This window comes from Nanorana parkeri, unplaced genomic scaffold, assembly GCF_000935625.1.
Source record: "Nanorana parkeri isolate BGI_ZX_2015 unplaced genomic scaffold, ASM93562v1 scaffold303, whole genome shotgun sequence".
Lineage (NCBI taxonomy): Eukaryota > Metazoa > Chordata > Amphibia > Anura > Dicroglossidae > Nanorana > Nanorana parkeri.
This window is the reverse complement of record NW_017306571.1, coordinates 1442609-1462490: the sequence shown is the minus strand read 5'-3', so window position 1 is coordinate 1462490 and position 19882 is coordinate 1442609. Positions and strand designations below refer to the sequence as shown.

Sequence of the window (19882 nt, the reverse complement as noted above, 5' to 3'; positions counted from 1 at the left end):
GATGAGGAACTCCTCCCCCTTTTTTTTTCCTTTTATGACATTAAGATTTATGTACACTGAAGCTATAATATTTGTGACTAAATTCCCTCTATCGTCCTTTATTGGGCCTATCTGCTCCTTTCTCCCCTTTTTACTGTTTATATATATATATATTGGTAACATTTGTGGTTTTTTTTTTTTTACTATCTATGGCAATATGTCATTCGCACTCTATTTTAGCCGTCCGTATTGCTAGTTTGCATCTTTTATTGCTTTCTTTGTAATTGTGGAACGCCAATGCCGTCCCCTCTATCTTATATTTTATGAAAGCCATTCGCTTTTCCTTTATGTGATGCTTTACATTTTTATTCAGCCATACAGGTTTTGTTTGTGATCTTTTACTTTTATTACCAACGGTATACATTTGGCAATGGCAATATGTAATGTGTTTTTAAAACATTCCCACTTTTGGTCCATGTTTCATGACCTTAAACCTTTTAAAAAAATTAGGCGTTTATCACTACCCTCTGCATCTGTTCCTGCAACCAGTTTTCTACCTACGTACATACAATTTCTTCAATGCCAGCATACCATAATTTGTGAATTAAACCTTTGTAGGCTACAGTATCTAATGTTTAAGTAAAATCTACTGGCACTCTCCTCTCCAAATTACTGCTCACTCAACAGGTTGGTATGACAAAAATGACCCATAATAAACATGCTAGTTGTTGCTTATGATACCATTTTTAAAGGCAACGTCTTGAATATAGGCCCTTACCATTCCCTCAAATGCTATTGAGGTTAGGCTGACCGGCTAATAATAACTGGTGGACCCTTTTTTTGAATATCGGTACATTTGCTTATCAGTCATTAAGGTGTAGAACAATGGTCGGGCCGTAATTTAAACATACATTTGATTAAAAAGATTGCAAGAATTTTCAACCGTTTCAATTTGATATTTTCTATTTAACCCACCACCTATATTTTATAAGATACAATCAGAATATTAAAAAACTGTTTCATGTATGGCCACCTATAGACTGCACATATAAAAAGAGGATAATCATCAAAATAATCTCACTGTGTACGGGGAAAGGAGTAATGATGCAAAATTAGCTGGAGTTGTCCAATAGTAAACAAAGTTGAACACTGGGAACGTTCTCATGAATTTGAATTGGCAGTCTAAGGCCACACAGTGGTGTCAGGGCAATGGAGGTAAATATAAGCATCATGCTAAAATCCCCCTACCATTGAAGTGTTTTTTTATGTTCTTTGGACAATGTTCTTAATAAGCCGTGACATTTATTGTTACCTGTGTGTTTTCTTGCATGAGTAATTAGAGAACTTGATACAGCAAATGATTTCCCACATGTGTCACAGACATATGGCTTTTCTCCTGTATGACGGCGGACATGGTATGTCAGGGTACTGGCCTGTGCAAACCTCTGACCACATCGGTCACAGACATATGGCTTTTCTCCACTATGTTTTCTGTCATAAAACAAGTAGAGCACCGGTTAGTGTCATTCTGGAAAGTCTAAAGAAGTAGAATTAAAGATGCATTTCATAAGTAAAATAAAATACATGCAGGGGGCATAGGACACATTTTTCTCATTGTGGCACAGCTTAAAGCAGAGGTTCTCAACCTGGTTAACCTCAGGACCCACATTAGTCCTTGGTCATTAGGTAGACACCCAAGTCCCACTGCAATGGAATGCACGGTGGAATGCATTGCAGACGATCGGACTGTGGGCTGGAGGTGCGTTTGGGGTGTCAATCAAATGAATGGCAATGCCACACACCTTCCACACCAGAAAGCGCAGTAGGTGCAATTGCATGGTACGGTGCATTAATCGCACGGGACTGTGCGATTAACACACTGTACTAGTGTGAACAGACCCTCGAGAACACTGACAGGCACACACACAACCATTCTCATACACACACACAAAAAAAAAAAATTTCTTTTTTAAATCCAATCAGTCTCCCTACCTTATGAGAACTGGAATGGATCCTCAGACTGGGGTCCAGTGTGGGCTGCTATGCTGTGACAGAGCTCCATCCATAATGTGCATTGTTTCTACAGCTGCCTTGCACGCACTGTGGAGGTGCTGGGAGCCAGAATGTGATGTCAGTCCAGGCACCTCTACAGGGCAGAGCTGTAAGCAATGTACATATGAATGGAGCTCCCTTATGGACATACTTCCAGCCCACCCACCTCATGCTGACACGCAGAGACAAGCAACATATTTTGAATGGCTGCTCGGCCCGAGAACTGACGGTGCTGCGCTATGGGAGGCTGAGGAGTCTCTCACCTAGAAAAGTGGAAGGCATGTGGCGACCCACTGAACATGGGGTCATGACCCACTAGTTGAGAACAAAGGGCTTAAAGTATATCTAAACCCAATCAATAAAATCTCATATTAAGGTGTATGTCGAGGCAAAATTTAAAAACACATGAACATGTGCATCTCTGCATGTTACCCTGTGTTATATTCCTTTAAACACCATGCAAGTACAGACAAATACCTGTTGATCTGCCAGAAATTCACCCTATTGTGGGCCGAAAGGAAACAGCAAGTTTGTGGACTGAGTGATGTCCGCACTGCCCAGTGTCTTTTGCTAAACTTACTTGGCAATCATTCTGTGGTCCAAGATAAAAACTTGGAGGGCTTAACAGAGAGGCAAGAATACACAGGAACGCAGGACAGCTCTAAATTTCTGACAAGATCAACAGTTGTTTTTTTTTTTGCACTTAGCGAACAGATATAACAAAAGGCTTCCAATAATATATTAAACTGACTGAGAGGCTGCAAATAATAGAAGAGCATTGATAGTGTTTACATACACTCTAATGCAATTTCAAAGGTGATGCCTGGTTACCCTGACATGTTCAGGCACTTTCTTTTATGGGGTGACCATTGTCTTCCATTTGTGCTCTCTGTCCTGTCACTAGGTCATATCCCTCTCCAGAGGAGACTACAAGCAGCTATGCCAACACACATTATGCAGGCATGGTCCACTGCTGTCACTATCAGGAAGCTGGTCCAGAGTAATCATCTGCAGCCAATGTGGTCATTGTAGACAAAAAGTGTCTGAAAAAGACTGGAGGAAAAACAGCAGCACAGAGATGCAAAAAACCTTGGCATGGCAAAACAGAAAATAATTTGCATTTAAACACAAGACCGAACCAAACATGGCAATTGTTCGCAATACACAGTGCTTTGCCAAAATAAATTTCATCTAGTTAGTGTAAAGATCTTTTTCCAAAGTAGACTTCATTGTGCAACATGCTGAGGTTGCCAGTAACCGGTCATTCTGCAACAACACCGAATCCTGAGTAATGATGTGTACCCCATTCACCTGAGTTCACCCAAGGCTGCTCAAAACTCTGATCATCAGAGAAGGGGGTGGCGGTCAGAGTTTTGAGCAAATTAAGGCGAACTTGGTTTGCACCAAGCCCAGACTCATCTCTAATCCTGAATCTCCACCCAGCTGAAGCTCTTTACAGATACTGATTTTTCATACCCAAGGACCCAACCCCCCGCCCCCTTCCAATTTTGTATGTCTATGTACATTAAGTAATTATTCACACCTCTCATTAGCTATTGTATTTTTCCATATATTCCTCAGTTTTCCAGCACTGATGGATCAAGGCTTCACAGCATGGAATGAATTGCAAGAGGCTTCCCAGAGGCACCCTTAATGCCCTGCTTAACCTGCATCCTTTTGGCACACACTCTTATCAGGTCTAGCAGGTAACCACACTATTTGTGTGAATTTTAAAAGTAAAAGAAAGATCTAGGCATTCTCAACTGTTCCAATTAAAACTACTGGTGCCCTCCCTAAGGGTTAATTTGCTTTTAACCCCCTCTTACCTTGTGCGTTGGGTTAAGTTCAGATAGCACACTCACCTGCCACCCTGTGATCCACTCATCTCCATCGCACCTGGAAGAGAACCATAGCTGCCTGCGCATGCGGGGCAGATCCACTGCATCCGCAGACATAACGCTGGTCTCTTGCAGGTCAAAAAGAGACATAATGCATGCCTGTGCATTTTTGCGAGATCTTACAAACTGCCTCCTGGGATGGCAGTGGGGCCTGGATACGTCATTCTCATATGGTGGAGGATTAAGTAAGGCTAATAAAATTGTATTGTTTTGTTTTTTAAACAAAATCTACAAAATTGTGTCAGAGGGAGGAGGCAGGTGAAGTTGAATGGGTGAAGGCCACTTTAATGCTGGGTCATACTGATGCATGTCACTGACCTAGAGTGAATCTTCAGATTGCTTGAAGTTGCGAACTGTAGATTGCACACATCACATTTGTATGGCTTCTCCTCTCCATGATGCATTCGTCTATGAAAGATCAACTGGCATTTCTGGCCAAACCCTTTATTGCAGAGTTTGCACTGATACGGCTTTTCTCCTAAGGAAAACAGGAAAAAAAAAAAAAAGCTGTTTAACTAGACACTTAACTATATCACTCATTCTAAGGGTGCCCACACACCTTACGATAATCGCAGGAAATCCCGCGATCGTACGATGTGGAAGCCATGCAACCTCTACTACTGTAAGGTCGCACGACTTTTAACTTCCGGACATGTTCAAAAACCCGCCGAGCATCGTACGATGTTCGGCGGGTGTGTAGCATGTTTGTAAGATAAAAGCCAGGCGGGCCGGTGTGCGCAAGCGCACCCTGCCCGTTCGGCATTGCGGTCATTGGAAGCCAGCCCCTCAGGGGGGCACGGCTTGCGATCATCGCAAGTACGATCTGCCTGTCCAAGATGGGCAGATCGTACGTTTTTTAAAATTACCTTACAACCATCGCAAGACAACCATCGCAAGACAAAAGTCTTGCGATGGTTGTAAGGTGTGTGCCCAGCATAATAGTTACCGGTCATTGCGAGAAATAGGCTGCCACTGCTGGCCTCCTCAAAATTGTCATTGCCCAACTTTATTACGGTCTACAGTAGGGTATACACTGGTAGATTTTCAAACCAATGTATCTATGAAAAATGTCAACGTTCAATAATGCCAGACACTTGACAAATGCAAAAAATTTCGTTTTGATTTAACATTTAATTTTGGAATGAATGGAGTTTCCTAAAAGAAAACCACATTCACTATAAGAATTTTGTTTGATCAGGAAAAACATTTTCTAATGATTTTTTTTGGCCATTGTGGTCGAAATTGACCATCGATTTGACCCCATCAGCTAAGAGAAAGTCAAATGTCCAAAATGTATTTCGTTCGTACGAAATTCGTTCAATGTATACCCTACTTAAAACTGACTGGGAATAGGTGTACAGATAAAAAAAAAAAGGTCACAGTTCTTATCTGCATACTTGTTTTGTGTGATCAGGCCCGGATTCCCCACAAGGCCACCGAGGCCCGGAACATGTAGTTCCGGGCGCCAAGTGGGGAATCCGGCCGTTCGTTTACAAGTGATTGCGGCGATGTCGCCGTGATCACTTGTAATGTGTGCAGTCTCCCCAGCCCCCGCCCGCTGGTCTTTTTTTTTTGGGCACATTGCGGAACCTGGCCTTGGGGCGGCAGGAAGAGCAAATCCGGCCCTGTGTGTGATTGATTCTATGCAGATAGTCTGCAATGATCGATGATAGACAAATGAGGCGAGTGACTCAAAATACTGTATTTATACATTAGGATCACAGCAATTGCCAGGTTTCTTGCATTTTCAGAAGGAGAGCTCTAGTTCTCAATCACAGGGGACATGTCAGACCTCCGGAGAACAAGGGTCCTTCTCTACAGCACGTTGGTAGAGGATGGGCTTTTCTGCTGAATATGTGGCTTGCTCATAAAGACAATGAACTCGAAGACTTTGTACACCTTTTATTCTGGTGCAGTTTGAAAGTAGTTAGCTGATTTAAGAGGAGTCCAATGGAGCTTTAATGCCATGGTGACATTTTGTCCTAAACATGGTGGCTGTTTCTTCTAGAGGGCTACAGGAAGCTGGCATCATGTTTAAAGGAGAACTATGAGGCGAGTGCTTTTTACTCCTCATAGTTCTAGCCGACCTGTGACAATGAGACTGTCACAGGTCGGCTCAGTAGATCGGGAAGTGAGCGAACACATATCGGCGTTCGCTCACCTCTCGATCCTGTCACGGCTCTCTGCCGTGACAGGGGAGGGGATGGATTCCCCCCTCCCATCTGCCTGGAACGGACGGGGGAGGGGGCAGCTGGCTCTGCCTCTAGATAGGCAGAGCCAGCTATCAGTCACGCAGCTGGGCGGATCCCGGCACAATTGTCTGGATCCGCTTCAGCGTCTCAGTATAACGCCAGCAGCTGCTCGCGGTATACTGCGGTGTCTCAGTATACCGCGAGCTACAGCTCGCAGTATACTGAGCCTAGGGTGACGGGAGGTCGCTAGTTTGTGTCCTCCCATTACCCTAAGGAGAACTATGTGGAAAAGACTTAACCCCATAGTTCTCCTTTAACATAAATATATAGCATTATGTCTGTGCAGCTTCAGAAATAAGAGGGACACTTATTGCTGCTACTGTACCATACTTTTACAGACATTATTAATGAGCTGTGTACTAACCATATTACTGAAGCCTATATTCTGTAGGGATGCACCGATATATCGGCCGGCGAAACATATTGGCCGAAAATTGCACTTTTGGCGTAATGCCGAAAGTGCCATTTTCCTGCCGATACATCGGCGCATGCGTGATTTCTTTTCTCCCCGCTGGGCGCTGCTCTATGTCCCAGCGGGGAGAAGAGAAAGTGACAGCCGGCCGAGCGCTGCGGTGGAGAGCTCGGAGCGGCCGGTGTCTCCTCCCACACTGCTCTGCCGCCTATCACAGTCCGGCAGAGCGGTGTGGGGGCGGAGACAACGCTGTCACAGGAGGCTGGGCTTTTCTCCCTACACCGCTCGATCAGTCTCCTGTGACAGCATGTCAGAGAGAGGAGCAAGGTACGATCGCTGAGTGTGTGTACATAATTGAGAATATGGTATGTTAACTATATCCTCAATTATGAATGAATGGGAGGGATCTACATCACCCCCATTCATTATAATTGTAGTTATAGTAAACAAACAATGTACTCATGTTATCAATGAGCAGGAAGACTCAGGATTCCTGTTCATTGATAACAGTGGACACAGAAAAAGAGATTGAGGACTTTGTGTTTTCAATCTCTTTTTCTATTTTAAAAAGGGAAATATCAGGGGTCTGTTTAGCCCCCTTATATTTCCCAGAAGCCCCTAAAAGTAAAAAATATTTAATAAAAAATAAAATAAAAAAATTTGAAAAAATAAAAAACATTTGCGGTATCTGTTTCGGCCTGACATTTTTTTAAATTTCGGTTTTAAAATTTCCATTTCGGTGCACCTCTAATATTCTGCTTTCTATATGGTCACATTAATAGTATATTGGGTGCGCGCAAACATCTGTTTGCAGAATCCATTCAAGAATAGAGCACATGGATAATTTAATTTGTACAGCCACAGTTTTTACAGAGACACTGAAGTATTATAGAATACCAACCATTCCGGAATCCACACTTTGCCTGTAATAACTATTCCACTGAAAAGTTAGTGCTGCACAACCAGTCTATTCCTTCTACAAGCAAGGTTGGAGGCACTTTTTCTGTATCCCAGTGCTGGACAAATCCCCAGAGCCAGGTAGCCAATGCTCCCTAAAAATAACAGCTGGCGCCCAACTGTTGAGTTTTCCTCTAGTTGTCAATGGAGCTGGCTTCTAAATATTTCCTGCTGGCTCCTTGATTGGACAGACTGGCTCCTAAATTCGATATCATTTTGTCCACCCCTAAATTCAATATCATTTTGTCCCCCTGAGTGTATCCAATAACCAGCATTCACCATTGCTATTAAAAAATTATATATTATGGACATCGAGGAACATACAATATAAAACGTTACAAAACTTTCTAACACGTTTCAGCCAAACCTGGCCTTAGTCGTTGCCATACTGTATCACAAAGGAGCGCCTTCTGGAATACCCAACCCTTAGTGTAAATAAGGATGCAGGCAAATCCTGGAGTGGATGTTTACTTCAATAAAAAAGTGACATGTCAGAAATATATATCAGTAAAGTTACTAGAAGGTGTACTTTAAATATGGAAAATGTAGTCTTACCTGTATGAGTCCGTACATGTGTTTTCAGCTGGTTACACTGTGTAAAAGCTTTTGCACATAAATGGCAAACATACGGCTTGACGCCTTTGTGAATCCGCATGTGGCGCCGGAGGCTGCTGCCTTCTGAGAAAACTTTACAACATATACTACATGTAGGCTTATTCTTGAAGTATTTCTGTTCAATGTCCTCTGTCATGCCTTCCATTTTGCAGACATCAGCTGCACCTGTAATGTTACTCATATAGAGTTCTTTTGACTTGATGTATTTCTCCTGGGGCTGTACCACACGATCGTCCTTCCGAAGGTTTTCACAGTTCAGCACGGTTGTAAAGGATAGTAAGCAGTTATCTTTAACCTGGGGGGGATGTTCAGCCAACGTTTCATCCATCTGACCTGCATCCGTGCTCAGAACAGAGCTGGTAAGTGGAATCTGCTGCTCAGAAACCTTTTTTAGGCATATTTTATGAGAGAGCATTGTCCGTTTCCATTTCTTACTCCTAAGAGATTTTTTATTTGCAGTTTTTTTGGCTAAACATATAGCGTCTGTTTTGTCTGTATTACTTTTACTAGGTGTGTGATAAATAGAAGAGTCTTCATGTGTATCTTGGAAGTCCTTAGCTAGGGGTACCTCAGTAACAAAGGAGGTCACCTCCATAGTGGTGTCCATTTTAGGTATGCATATTGAAACAACTTCATCTACCCTCAGAAATTCAGCAGCTGTATATATTTCTTCTATGTTACATCTGTGTGAAATAAAATAAAAAGCAACTACAGCAAACAGCTAAATACACAGTTGAAACACAAGTGGCGATAGACTTGTTCGGCACTGCACATACTTTTCTGCTCCATCCACCCCTACCCTGTTATATATCTGCATAACAATAGAAAGTGACCAGGTGTTGCCGATCTTTCAGCTCTCCAGACCTCATTCACGTCTTTCCTTCTCCTGTCCCCTCTTTGGGTTGATAGTGAACATTATCTCAATGGCACAGCCTTTGTCAACCAGGGTGCCATGTTACCCTGAAGCGCCTTTGGGCTTTGACAGGGGTGCCTTCAAATTTTAGCATAGTGTCATGCATTTCCATGATGCAGACAAGACGGTCACCTGCATAATGGCAACCCATGGTGCTAATCCAGAGTGGGCTGCACCTGGGACCTCCATAGGCATTCAGAAGATGACAGTCCACCTTCGTCAAGATCTGCTCCACATCCCACCCTCTGCCATGCAGCAGCACTGTGGTGGGCATTATATGGTAGGTTAGAGGGTTATAAGATAACTCTGATGTGAAATAGGAACAGAGGACTCTGACATAAAAAGGAGAGTGGGGTGGACGAATGCAACAACTTTTTCTTTTGTGTATGTACCCCCCTTAAATGCATAACAGACCCTTATAGGAGTCTGGTATAGATTTTGGGTAAAACCACAAGTCATTTTTGACATGTCTCAATATTTTGCATTCTATTAAAAGGTGCCGCAACTGAAAAAAAAGTTGAGAAACGCTGCACTAGCAATGACGAAACTGTGCTTTTTCTAATGCCATACCTAGGAAGAACACAGAAGATCACTGCAAACAGCAGTCACAAGATCTTGTTTTCAATGTTGATACATTACAATGTAAATACTCCAGTCATAGATTTCAATCCCAACCGAACTTTCAGTTTAAAAGGAGAACTATGAGATGAGTGATTTCCACTCACCTCATAGTTCTAAGCCGACCTGTGACAATGAGACTGTCACAGGTCGGCTCAGTAGATCGGGAGGTGAGGGAACACATACCAGGTTCGCTCACCTCCCGATCCTGTACAATGAAACTGTCACAGGTCGGCTCAGTAGATCCGGAAGTGAGCAAACACATACCGGCGTTCGCTCACTTCTCGATCCTGTCACTGCAGAGAGCCGTGACAGGGGAGTGACTGGATTCTCCCCTCCCCTGTCCGATCCTCCCGCACTGACTGGCGGAACAGATGGGGGAGTGGGCGGGTATAGCTGGCTCTGCCTCTAGATAGGCAGAGCCAGCTGTCACTCACGCAGCTGGGCGGATCCCATCATCTACATCGGGATCCGCTCCAGGTGCGGCGTCTCAGTATACCGCGAGCTTTAGCTCGCGGTATACTGAGCTTAGGGTAACGGGAGGACGCTAGTTTGTGTCCTCCCGTTACCCTTAGGAGAACTATGGGGAAAAACACTGCCCCCATAGTTCTCCTTTAAGGCTAGGTTCACACTTGCACTACACGACACCCGGGACGCATGTCCCTCGAAATGCAGGCAGCGATTGCCGCGCGGCCCCATTGATCTCAATGGGGCGACATCCGCGTGGCAATTTTGCTCCACATCCCACCCTCTGCCATGCAGCAGCACTGTGGTGGGCATTATATGGTAGGTTAGAGGGTTATAAGATAACTCTGATGTGAAATAGGAACAGAGGACTCTGACATAAAAAGGAGAGTGGGGTGGACGAATGCAACAACTTTTTCTTTTGTGTATGTACCCCCCTTAAATGCATAACAGACCCTTATAGGAGTCTGGTATAGATTTTGGGTAAAACCACAAGTCATTTTTGACATGTCTCAATATTTTGCATTCTATTAAAAGGTGCCGCAACTGAAAAAAAAGTTGAGAAACGCTGCACTAGCAATGACGAAACTGTGCTTTTTCTAATGCCATACCTAGGAAGAACACAGAAGATCACTGCAAACAGCAGTCACAAGATCTTGTTTTCAATGTTGATACATTACAATGTAAATACTCCAGTCATAGATTTCAATCCCAACCGAACTTTCAGTTTAAAAGGAGAACTATGAGATGAGTGATTTCCACTCACCTCATAGTTCTAAGCCGACCTGTGACAATGAGACTGTCACAGGTCGGCTCAGTAGATCGGGAGGTGAGGGAACACATACCAGGTTCGCTCACCTCCCGATCCTGTCACGGCTCTCTGCCGTGACAGGGGGAGGGGCTGGATTCCCCTCTCCCCGCTCCGATCTGCCAGCACTGACTGGCGGAACGGACGGGGGAGGGGGCGGGTACAGCTGGCTCTGCCTCTAGATAGGCAGAGCCAGCTGTCACTCACGCAGCTGGGCGGATCCCATCATCTACATCGGGATCCGCTCCAGGTGCGGCGTCTCAGTATACCGCGAGCTTTAGCTCGCGGTATACTGAGCTTAGGGTAACGGGAGGACGCTAGTTTGTGTCCTCCCGTTACCCTTAGGAGAACTATGGGGAAAAACACTGACCCCATAGTTCTCCTTTAAGGCTAGGTTCACACTTGCACTACACGACACCCGGGACGCATGTCCCTCGAAATGCAGGCAGCGATTGCCGCGCGGCCCCATTGATCTCAATGGGGCGACATCCGCGTGGCAATTGCAGAAAAAAGGTACAAGTACCTTTTTTGCGATACACGACGCGCGGCTTCGTGTTCGGAAGCACAGGTTGAATAGTGGCGGGAAACCGCGCGATCCGCCCTGCGTGACTGGGGTGCAATTAGAAAATAATGGCACCCGCAGTGTGATCGGTTAACACCTTGGCAACTCCTGACCACGTTGCAGAGGTGATTTCAAAATGAATATCACCGCAGCACACACTGTATGCATGTATGAACATTTACCATCTTGCAAGCCCAACTCCAAGTACTACCTCCTCCAGTCAGTCAATCTACATTTATATATTCACCCGATTTGATTTTCTATCTAAGAACACTACAATATCTCTAAAAACTATTTGTAGAATAATAAAGATGAATTGCAGGCAATTTTTTTAGGAATATGTTAATCTGATATTCTCCAAGCTTCCCCTTCCACTTATATTTTGTGAGCCCAATAAAACACCTAACATTACTTTCATTTAAAAAAAATGTCCACCATTGGGCTAAGGTTAGAAGAGGATTGGGATTAAAAACCAACTGCACTTTTAGTTTAAATCAGCTGAACAGAATACAGGTGCATCAAAACAAAATGTGTTCAGAATTGTACAGCTCTTTAGAAAGCAGCCGCATGCTCAGTAGAAAAGCCTGGCCCCTGCCAGCATGCTGCAGAGAAGAACCCTTGCTATTTGTGTAGAAGCAGTGGTCTTTCTGCAGAAGTCTGATCTGCCCCTGAGTCAGACTTATAACTCTGAAATCAGCAAAGCAAGCTCAGTCACCCTATTGATTGTGCGGTCTCTCTGCAGGGGTCCAACACACCTCCTGCCGAGTCAGAGCTCTCTAATCGGCAGAGCTGCAGCTCGTGGTGTGTTGGACCTCTGCAGAGAGACCACTGCTTTCACACAAAGAACAAGGGTCCTTCTGTACAGCTTGCTAGCAGGGGACACAATTTTCTGCTTTGCAAGTTGCTGCTCTCTAAAGAAAATGAACCGTTAAAGGTGCCCATACACCTTACGACCATCGCAAGACTTTTGTCTTGCGATGGTCTTACGCTTATTGAAAGCTTCTACGATCTGCCCACCTTGGACGGGCAGATTGTACTTGCGATCATCGAAAGCCCGCCCCGCTGAGGGGCGGGCTTCCGATGATCGCAATGCAGAACGGGCAGTGTGCGCACACCGGCCCGTTCCACAGCTATCTGACGAGCAGGTTAGAAACCCGCCGACAATCGTACGATTCTTGGCGGGTTTTCGAGCATGTTGGTTCGACAAAAGACGTGCGACCGTACAGTAGAAACGGTCACACTGCTAGATTCTCGTACGATTGCGGGATTTCGCCCGATTCTCATACGAGAATCGAGCAGTGTATGGGCACCTTAAGAAACACAGGCACACCTTTTTTTGAATGCACCTGGAATGTATTTAGCTGATTTAAACTGAAATTGGGTTTAAAACAGTTAAGCTGGCCATACACCTTACAATTATCTGCAGATTTTCTCTGGTCAGATGGAAAAAGTGCAACAGATTCCTCCATCCACGCTAAAGTGGATGGAGGAATCTCCCACTGGGCCAAGCTTCAGTATCTTTCTAGTCTGCCCTGCTGGCTCTCAAAACACCTGAACAATGCCTGCATCCAATCAGACTGTCCAGGTATTTTGGAAGCCAGCGGGGCAGACTAACAAGATACTGAAGCTTGGCTCAGGTGGAGATTACTCCATCCACACAGTTAGGTGCAGATGGAGGAATCTGTTCCACCTTTTCCATCTGACCACAAAAAATCTGCAGATAATTGTAAGGTGTATGGGCACCTTTAGGCTGTGTGCACCCAGGCTTCAGATTGAAGACATGACAGCTACCTTGTATGGTAGAGAGGAGGCTTTCCATCAGATATGGGCACAGTGGATAGTGTTTCAATCTTCCACAGAATATATAAGGTATATTCAGCAATAAGAATCAATAAGAGTAGGAGTGGTGTGAGGAGAGGGGATGGGGAGAAGGATGTTGTTTTTGTTTAGGGAAAGAGGGGAAGGGTATCAATAATTTAAGACTGTTATTGCATATGGATAAATATGTGTTTATTATTAGGACGTAAATTTGATATATTGAAATAGTGTTATATATTGGCTTGTGTAAAATTAAAGATTTAAAAAAACAAAACCCCCTGCAATTCTGGAAAGTGTGTGGGGGGTGGGGGGAATGGTTGTGATCTGATACAAGTTTCATGTTAGCCTTTAAAGCACCCTTAAAAGGAGAACTATGGGGTCAGTGCTTTTCCCCATAGTTCTCCGGAGGGTAACGGGAGGACACAAACTAGCGTCCTCCTGTCACCCAAAGCTCAGTATACCGCGAGCTGCAGCTCGCGGTATACTGAGACGCCTCAGCTGAAACGGATCCCGACAATTATGTCTGGATCCACACAGCTGCGTGAGTGACAGCTGGCTCTGCCTATCTAGAGGCAGAGCCAGCAGTACCCGCCCATTCCCTCGTCCGTTCCGCCAGTCAGCGCTGGAGGGACAGCGGAGGGGAGAATCCAGTCACTCCCGTCACGGCTCTCTGCAGTGACAGGATCGAGAAGTGAGCGAACGCCGGTATGTGTTCGCTCACTTCCCCATCTACTGAGCCGACCTGTGACAGTCTCATTGTCACAGGTCGGCTCAGATTATGAGGTTGAGTGAAAAGCACTCACCTCATAATTCTCCTTTTAAAATACATGTAAACCCAACCACTAAAATCACATATAATCTTTAGTGGGAGAACAACATGTCAAAGTCCTTTCAATCTATAAATCTACAGTCTTCAGTGGAAACCTTAAACAGCCATGCCAGTGTTAAATGCACAGGCATGTTCTGTCAACGTCACCATCAAGAAGTCTGAGCAATGACATGCAGCGGCCTCTAGATCTGGATTAACATAACACTTTGATAAGAGATCATTGCACTAAAAGACTAGATAATAAATACAACTGGTTTCTTACCTATTGAAATGCAAGTCACCACTATAAATAAAATCCAACATTGTCTGGAACCCGGCTGGTGTCACCATCTTCTGATCCAAATGTACAGTAGAGTCCAAAGTGTCCTGGAATAAGGCCCTGAAATATTCACTAAATGAAGCCAACACATTTCTGTGTGCTCTATATTGGATGTCATCGATCAGGATGGTGCAGTCACACAGGAAGCCAGCCTCCCTTTGTGTATTTAACTTATCCAGTAATTGCCGACAGTGATTAGACCACGCCATGTTATCAGGATGGGCAATGCCATACCTAGGAAGAACACAGAGAAGATCAGTGCAAACAGCAGTCACAAGATTTTGTTTTCAACGTTGATACATTACAAATACTCCAGTCATAGGCTTCAAGCCCAACTGAATGTTCAGTTTAACTCAGCTAAATACATTTCAGGGGCATCAAAACTAAGTCTCAAGGTGCATGTATGCCATACAAAACTGCACATGTTTTTATGCGTTCAGGTACATGGCAGCTTCTGCGTTAGGCAGCCCATTTACAAAGTGTGGGCTGCATTTTTTGCACCAAAGCGAGCCAATAGTCGCACTTCACATTGTGGTGCACTGTGGTGTGTTGCAGAGGTGATTCAAAATAAATACCACCTCAGCACATACTGTATGCATGTATGAAGAAGCCCTTACAGTTAGTTTTGTTTAGGCTGTGGCTACCTCCCAGAGTAGAAAAGTGCGTCACCTGCCAGCATGCTGTAGAGAAGGCTCCATGCTCTCTGTGTAGAAGCAGTGGTCTCTCTGTCCAGCACACCCCTGCTGAATTAGACCCAAGAACTCTAAGGAGAGTTTTATCCCTGACTCAACAGGGGGCTAGTCAAACCTCTGGAAGGGACCACTGCTTCTACACACAGAGCAAGGGTCCTTCTCTGCAGTATGCTGGCAGGGGACAGGCTCTTCTACTCAGGCTTTGGCTGCTTTCTAAAGAAAACCAACTGTAAAACTTTGCATACGTTTCGTTTTGATGCACCTAGAATGCATGTAGCTGATTTAAACTGTGTTTAAAGTGGAACTCTATTTTAAACCCCCAAACACACCCCTCCAAATAATTTATTTATTATTAAAAACACTTATATATACCATTTTCCAGTCTTTTAGCCAGTTCCAAGATGTCACCCAAGCTTCCTTTTTGTACATTGGCGGCAGTGGAGGAAATCATTCTTCCTGGACTGGGTGGTGCTCACATAATGACATGCGATTGCTGCTCAGCCCTGGGGCATTAGGGGCCCAGCCTGCATGATGATGCACCTCTGTGGGGGGTGTGATGGCTAGCTGCATTGGGAGTTCAGCCTGCATGATGATGCACTTCCATGGGTGTTTGATGACTGGCTGGACTCATAGGAACATGGCAGAATGATGCGGGTGTGATTTTGCCTGAAGAGGACTGCTGTTGCTGCTGGCCCGAGGAGGAAGCTGGGAACAGTGATGGAGCATGGAGAGGGAAGAACATTTTGGAAACCTTTGTGTAATATGGAGGGTCGGGGGTTCTACTTTATCACTTTCGTACTCGCCTACATTGTTCTGCATATGTCAACATGACATTGGTCCGAGTCCAAGTGGCAGGTTAACATTCCAAATACTTCTATACCCTATTCATCTCTGATCTGTGAGGTATGGACAGTCCATCAACAAAACAATGTATGATGTTGAACAAAGGTGGGCAAACTCCGGCTCTCCAGCTGTGGTGATACTACAAATCCCATGATGCATCTGTCTGTGAGAATCTTGCAATGATCATGGGATCTGTACTTCCACAACAGCTGGAGGGCAGGAGCTTGCCCACCCCTGGTTTTGAATAACAACGTTGAAAGTGCAGTACCCATGGCAACCAGACAAAATGTATCTGCCAGTAATATGACTTCTGTAAAAGAAAAGCTCTTGACATTGTTTTAGTAAACAGGAGCGTGTCTTTTAAGCATGGGCCAGTTGGTTGCCACAGGCCCAAATCACCATCATATGCAGCAGTTGATTCATTCTAATAGCTCACTTATTTTGTTGATCCGCTGCCATGTACCCGGACCCGCACTGCCATCTTTGTTACATCATCAAGCACCGGCTGTCACTTCCTGGACCTTGCACCTGGCCCTATGATGACACAGCATGCATACTGTAGACGCCTCTTTGGCTGTGTGACATGAGTGACCCAGAAGACTGCTACATCATTGTCACCTAGGTGAGAAGGGCAGAAGGAGAGTTAAAGGAGTACGAATGCCTCACATTTTCTATAATTAGATCTGACTGGTCCAACTAAGCAACACAATTCATAGCATTGAGAATAGCACCCTCCAGCCTGCTCTGTGCTGCATCCCTGAACTTCTGTAGGGGAGCATGCATGCAGAACACCCTTCCCAGTCACCATGTGCATGTGTAACCTGCCATTTTGTGGGTCAATGTGAGGATGCTGCCTGTGATTGACAGTGGACTTCGCTTGGAGAAAGTGTTGTCCTCTCAGGCTGTCAGGGCAGGCAGGGTCCTTACGTCGCTGTGTGGTCTTGTACTATGTGCTCCAAAGGATCCTGGCAGCTAAGAAGCCACCTTTACATCAGGCAGGAATGCCAGCTGTAGGGGCTGCAGGTAAAACTGACAGAAAGGAAACATTTCAAACATGAAGGAGCAAAGTGAAAATCTGAACGCCATCGGCTTCTTTTTAAAAATGTCCTTTAACGTCACTTTAAGAGCCCGTGCAAGTTATGTGCGCTGTATTAGGAAGACCATCCATTTTGATTTTTACCTCAATTTTCTTAACGCACTGCAGCAGACTGCTCACCTGTGTGCACTATGGTGCGCATGCACACTGCAATTTGCCTGGTGTTCACATTTATGCGCTATGGTGCAATACAACACATGCACACTGTAATTTGCTTGTTCACATTGATGCGCTGTGGTGCAATACAAGACATGCACACTGCAATTTGCTTGGTGCTCACATTTATGCGCAATGGTGCAATACAACACATGCACACTGCAATTTGCCTGTTCACATTTATGCGCAATACAATACATGCACACTGCAATTTGCCTGGTGTTCACATTTATGCGCGATGGTGCAATGCAACACATGCACACTGCAATTTGCCTGGTGTTCACATTTATGCGATATGAGCAATACAAGACATGCACACTGCAATTTGCCTGGTTTTCACATTTATGCGCAATACAACACATGCACACTGCAATTTGCCTGGTGTTCACATTTATGCGCAATGGTGCAATTCAACACATGCCCACTGCAATTTGCCTGGTGTTCACATTTATGCGCGATGGTGCAATGCAACACATGCACACTGCAATTTGCCTGGTGTTCACATTTATGCGTTATGGTGCGATGCAACAAATGTTCAAAATGGTTAGGTACCGTTGTACGGTTACACACATTGTCATGTGATTGCATGAAAAATACACATTTTATAGTGCCTTGCCTCTATGCACAGGAATAAACAGGCCATAAGGGAACCCTAAATAATGCATTTAGAAAACAACCCAAAACAAGTGAAATTCTGTAACGCAAGGGGTTAAAAAGTAAATACAGGGGAAAGCACAGGATGAGGGAGAAGGTGAGAGGTTTAAGAAGTAGGACAGGGATGAGAGGTTCCGGGAAAACAGAGGCACATGTGGCAGTTCTAATTGACTTTTCAGGTATCATCATCCTCCACAAACTATATACCGCTGAAAGAGCAGGCGCGTTGTACACAGCACAGTGTGATAGTCGATTCGCTTTCCGCAGAACTCACTGAGACTTGATGAGCAGAGAGAGTGCTAACTATGACAAATGACACAATATGTCACATAGGAAAGCGATGCGAGCCGGGAAAGTGCGCTCCATAGTAGCAATACGTACACTGCTGAGCCCCACGGTATTCACAAAGCCGCCCCGCACTCACCTCTCTCTATATACAGCCATTGTTGTAGCCGTCATACGCTACGTACCGTGTGACGTCACCACAGCCCTTTAACTCCTCAACAATACGATCTGTATCTTATACATTCATTTTTAGAATTGAAACCAATGACCCAGATTGTATGTATGATAATAAAAAAAAAAATTCGTGTATTCGACTCCCTACAGCGCCATAGAAAAACGGCTTTACATTTTAATTTCATGTTTTCATATATAGAAATAACCGAGTTATATAAAAAGCACAACGCTGCCAATTAATGTACAACAATCACGTTAAAAACAAATATAGGCAAGAGCACTGAAAGAAAACTGTTTCCGCCCGGTTTCGAACCGGGGACCTTTCGCGTGTTAGGCGAACGTGATAACCACTACACTACGGAAACTGCCATGTATATTAATCCGCTCCTCAGGCTTCACATAAACACAATTGAGCAATTTGCAATTCTTATTACAGGCTTGCTGACCAGCAAGTTACTATTATCTGTGTTCATATTGGTAGCATTAGATGCATCGTACCAGCTTTAGAAGTTCAGAGTCGTACAACCCACCAAAGCACCATCTGACACTGCCGATTGTAAATCACAAGTGTACCGTGCTAGATACGAGCTGCTTTATTCGGTAAAACAAAGCCTAGGGACAGTGTAGTACAACCCGTAGCAGGCAATATACATGAATGACGGTTGAACTATGGGCGGCTGCTATAAGCTCACTTCACTTGCATTACTACACATGCGGACTCTATCCACATGGGATGGCGGCCCGCTGCGCTGCAACCAAGTCCCAGCTCTCCCGCCACATCCAGCCGGGAAGGTCGGGCTGTCCAATCCGGGGAGAGTTGTGACGTCACACATCATATAAATGAGACTCGGGCAGAGTCCCGATCAGCGGTAATGGGAGCGGTCTAGTTTTGCTAACCCTAAGGTTGGGTCACATGGAGCTCTGGCTGCCTGTTGTTTTAGTTGCTGACGTTCAGCGGGCAGAAGAGCAATGGAAGGAGGTCAGGACTAAAAACCGTCAGCTGTAGGCTCTCCTATTCCCGCCAACCTGCCTATCCATGTGCGCTGTCTCTGCTTTCAATGTCCGCAGCTCCTTCCTATGAGGCCGCGGTCTGCCAATACCCCGGGCAGCCGCGAAGAGCTCTACTCTGTCAGCCTTTGGAACTGCGGCGGAGTAGGAGAGGCCGCTAATCATAGCAGGTGAGAGCAAAGCGAGCCGAGCTGCACCGAAATGTCTTCCCGCCTCTGAGATGTGGGGTGTGTGAATGGCAGTACGGCTCCGACATCATTATCTGCAGCATGGGCTTCTATGACTTGTCCCTGGTGTTCAGGCTTGGCCCTGCAGTGCTAGGAACGAAGATGTGGTGGGCCCTTAGCTTTAGGGATAGCCCTGGAGTGGGCAGGTTGTACCTTGCAGCATTAGGGATAGCCCTGGAGTGGGCAGGTTGTACCTTGCAGCATTAGGGATAGCCCTGCGGTTGGCAGGCTGTAGGAATAGTCCTCGGGT

The 19882-nt window shown here is 45.0% G+C and overlaps 1 protein-coding gene and 1 non-coding gene across 2 annotated transcripts; both read right to left on the bottom strand.

Moving 5' to 3' along the window:
• Positions 1–1227: 1227 nt before the first annotated feature.
• Positions 1228–14712, bottom strand: LOC108788053 (myoneurin-like; the record flags this gene model as incomplete). The annotated part of the gene is made up of 4 exons (XM_018557783.1): positions 14441–14712; positions 8106–8848; positions 4248–4407; positions 1228–1470 (listed from the first exon to the last, which is right to left on the bottom strand). Coding segments are annotated over exons 1-4 (1412 nt in total), but the record flags the coding sequence as incomplete, so codon positions are not given.
• Positions 14713–18689: 3977 nt separating this feature from the next.
• TRNAV-AAC lies at positions 18690–18762 on the bottom strand. The gene has a single exon. It is a non-coding gene; the product is annotated as a tRNA-Val (tRNA).
• Positions 18763–19882: the final 1120 nt, after the last annotated feature.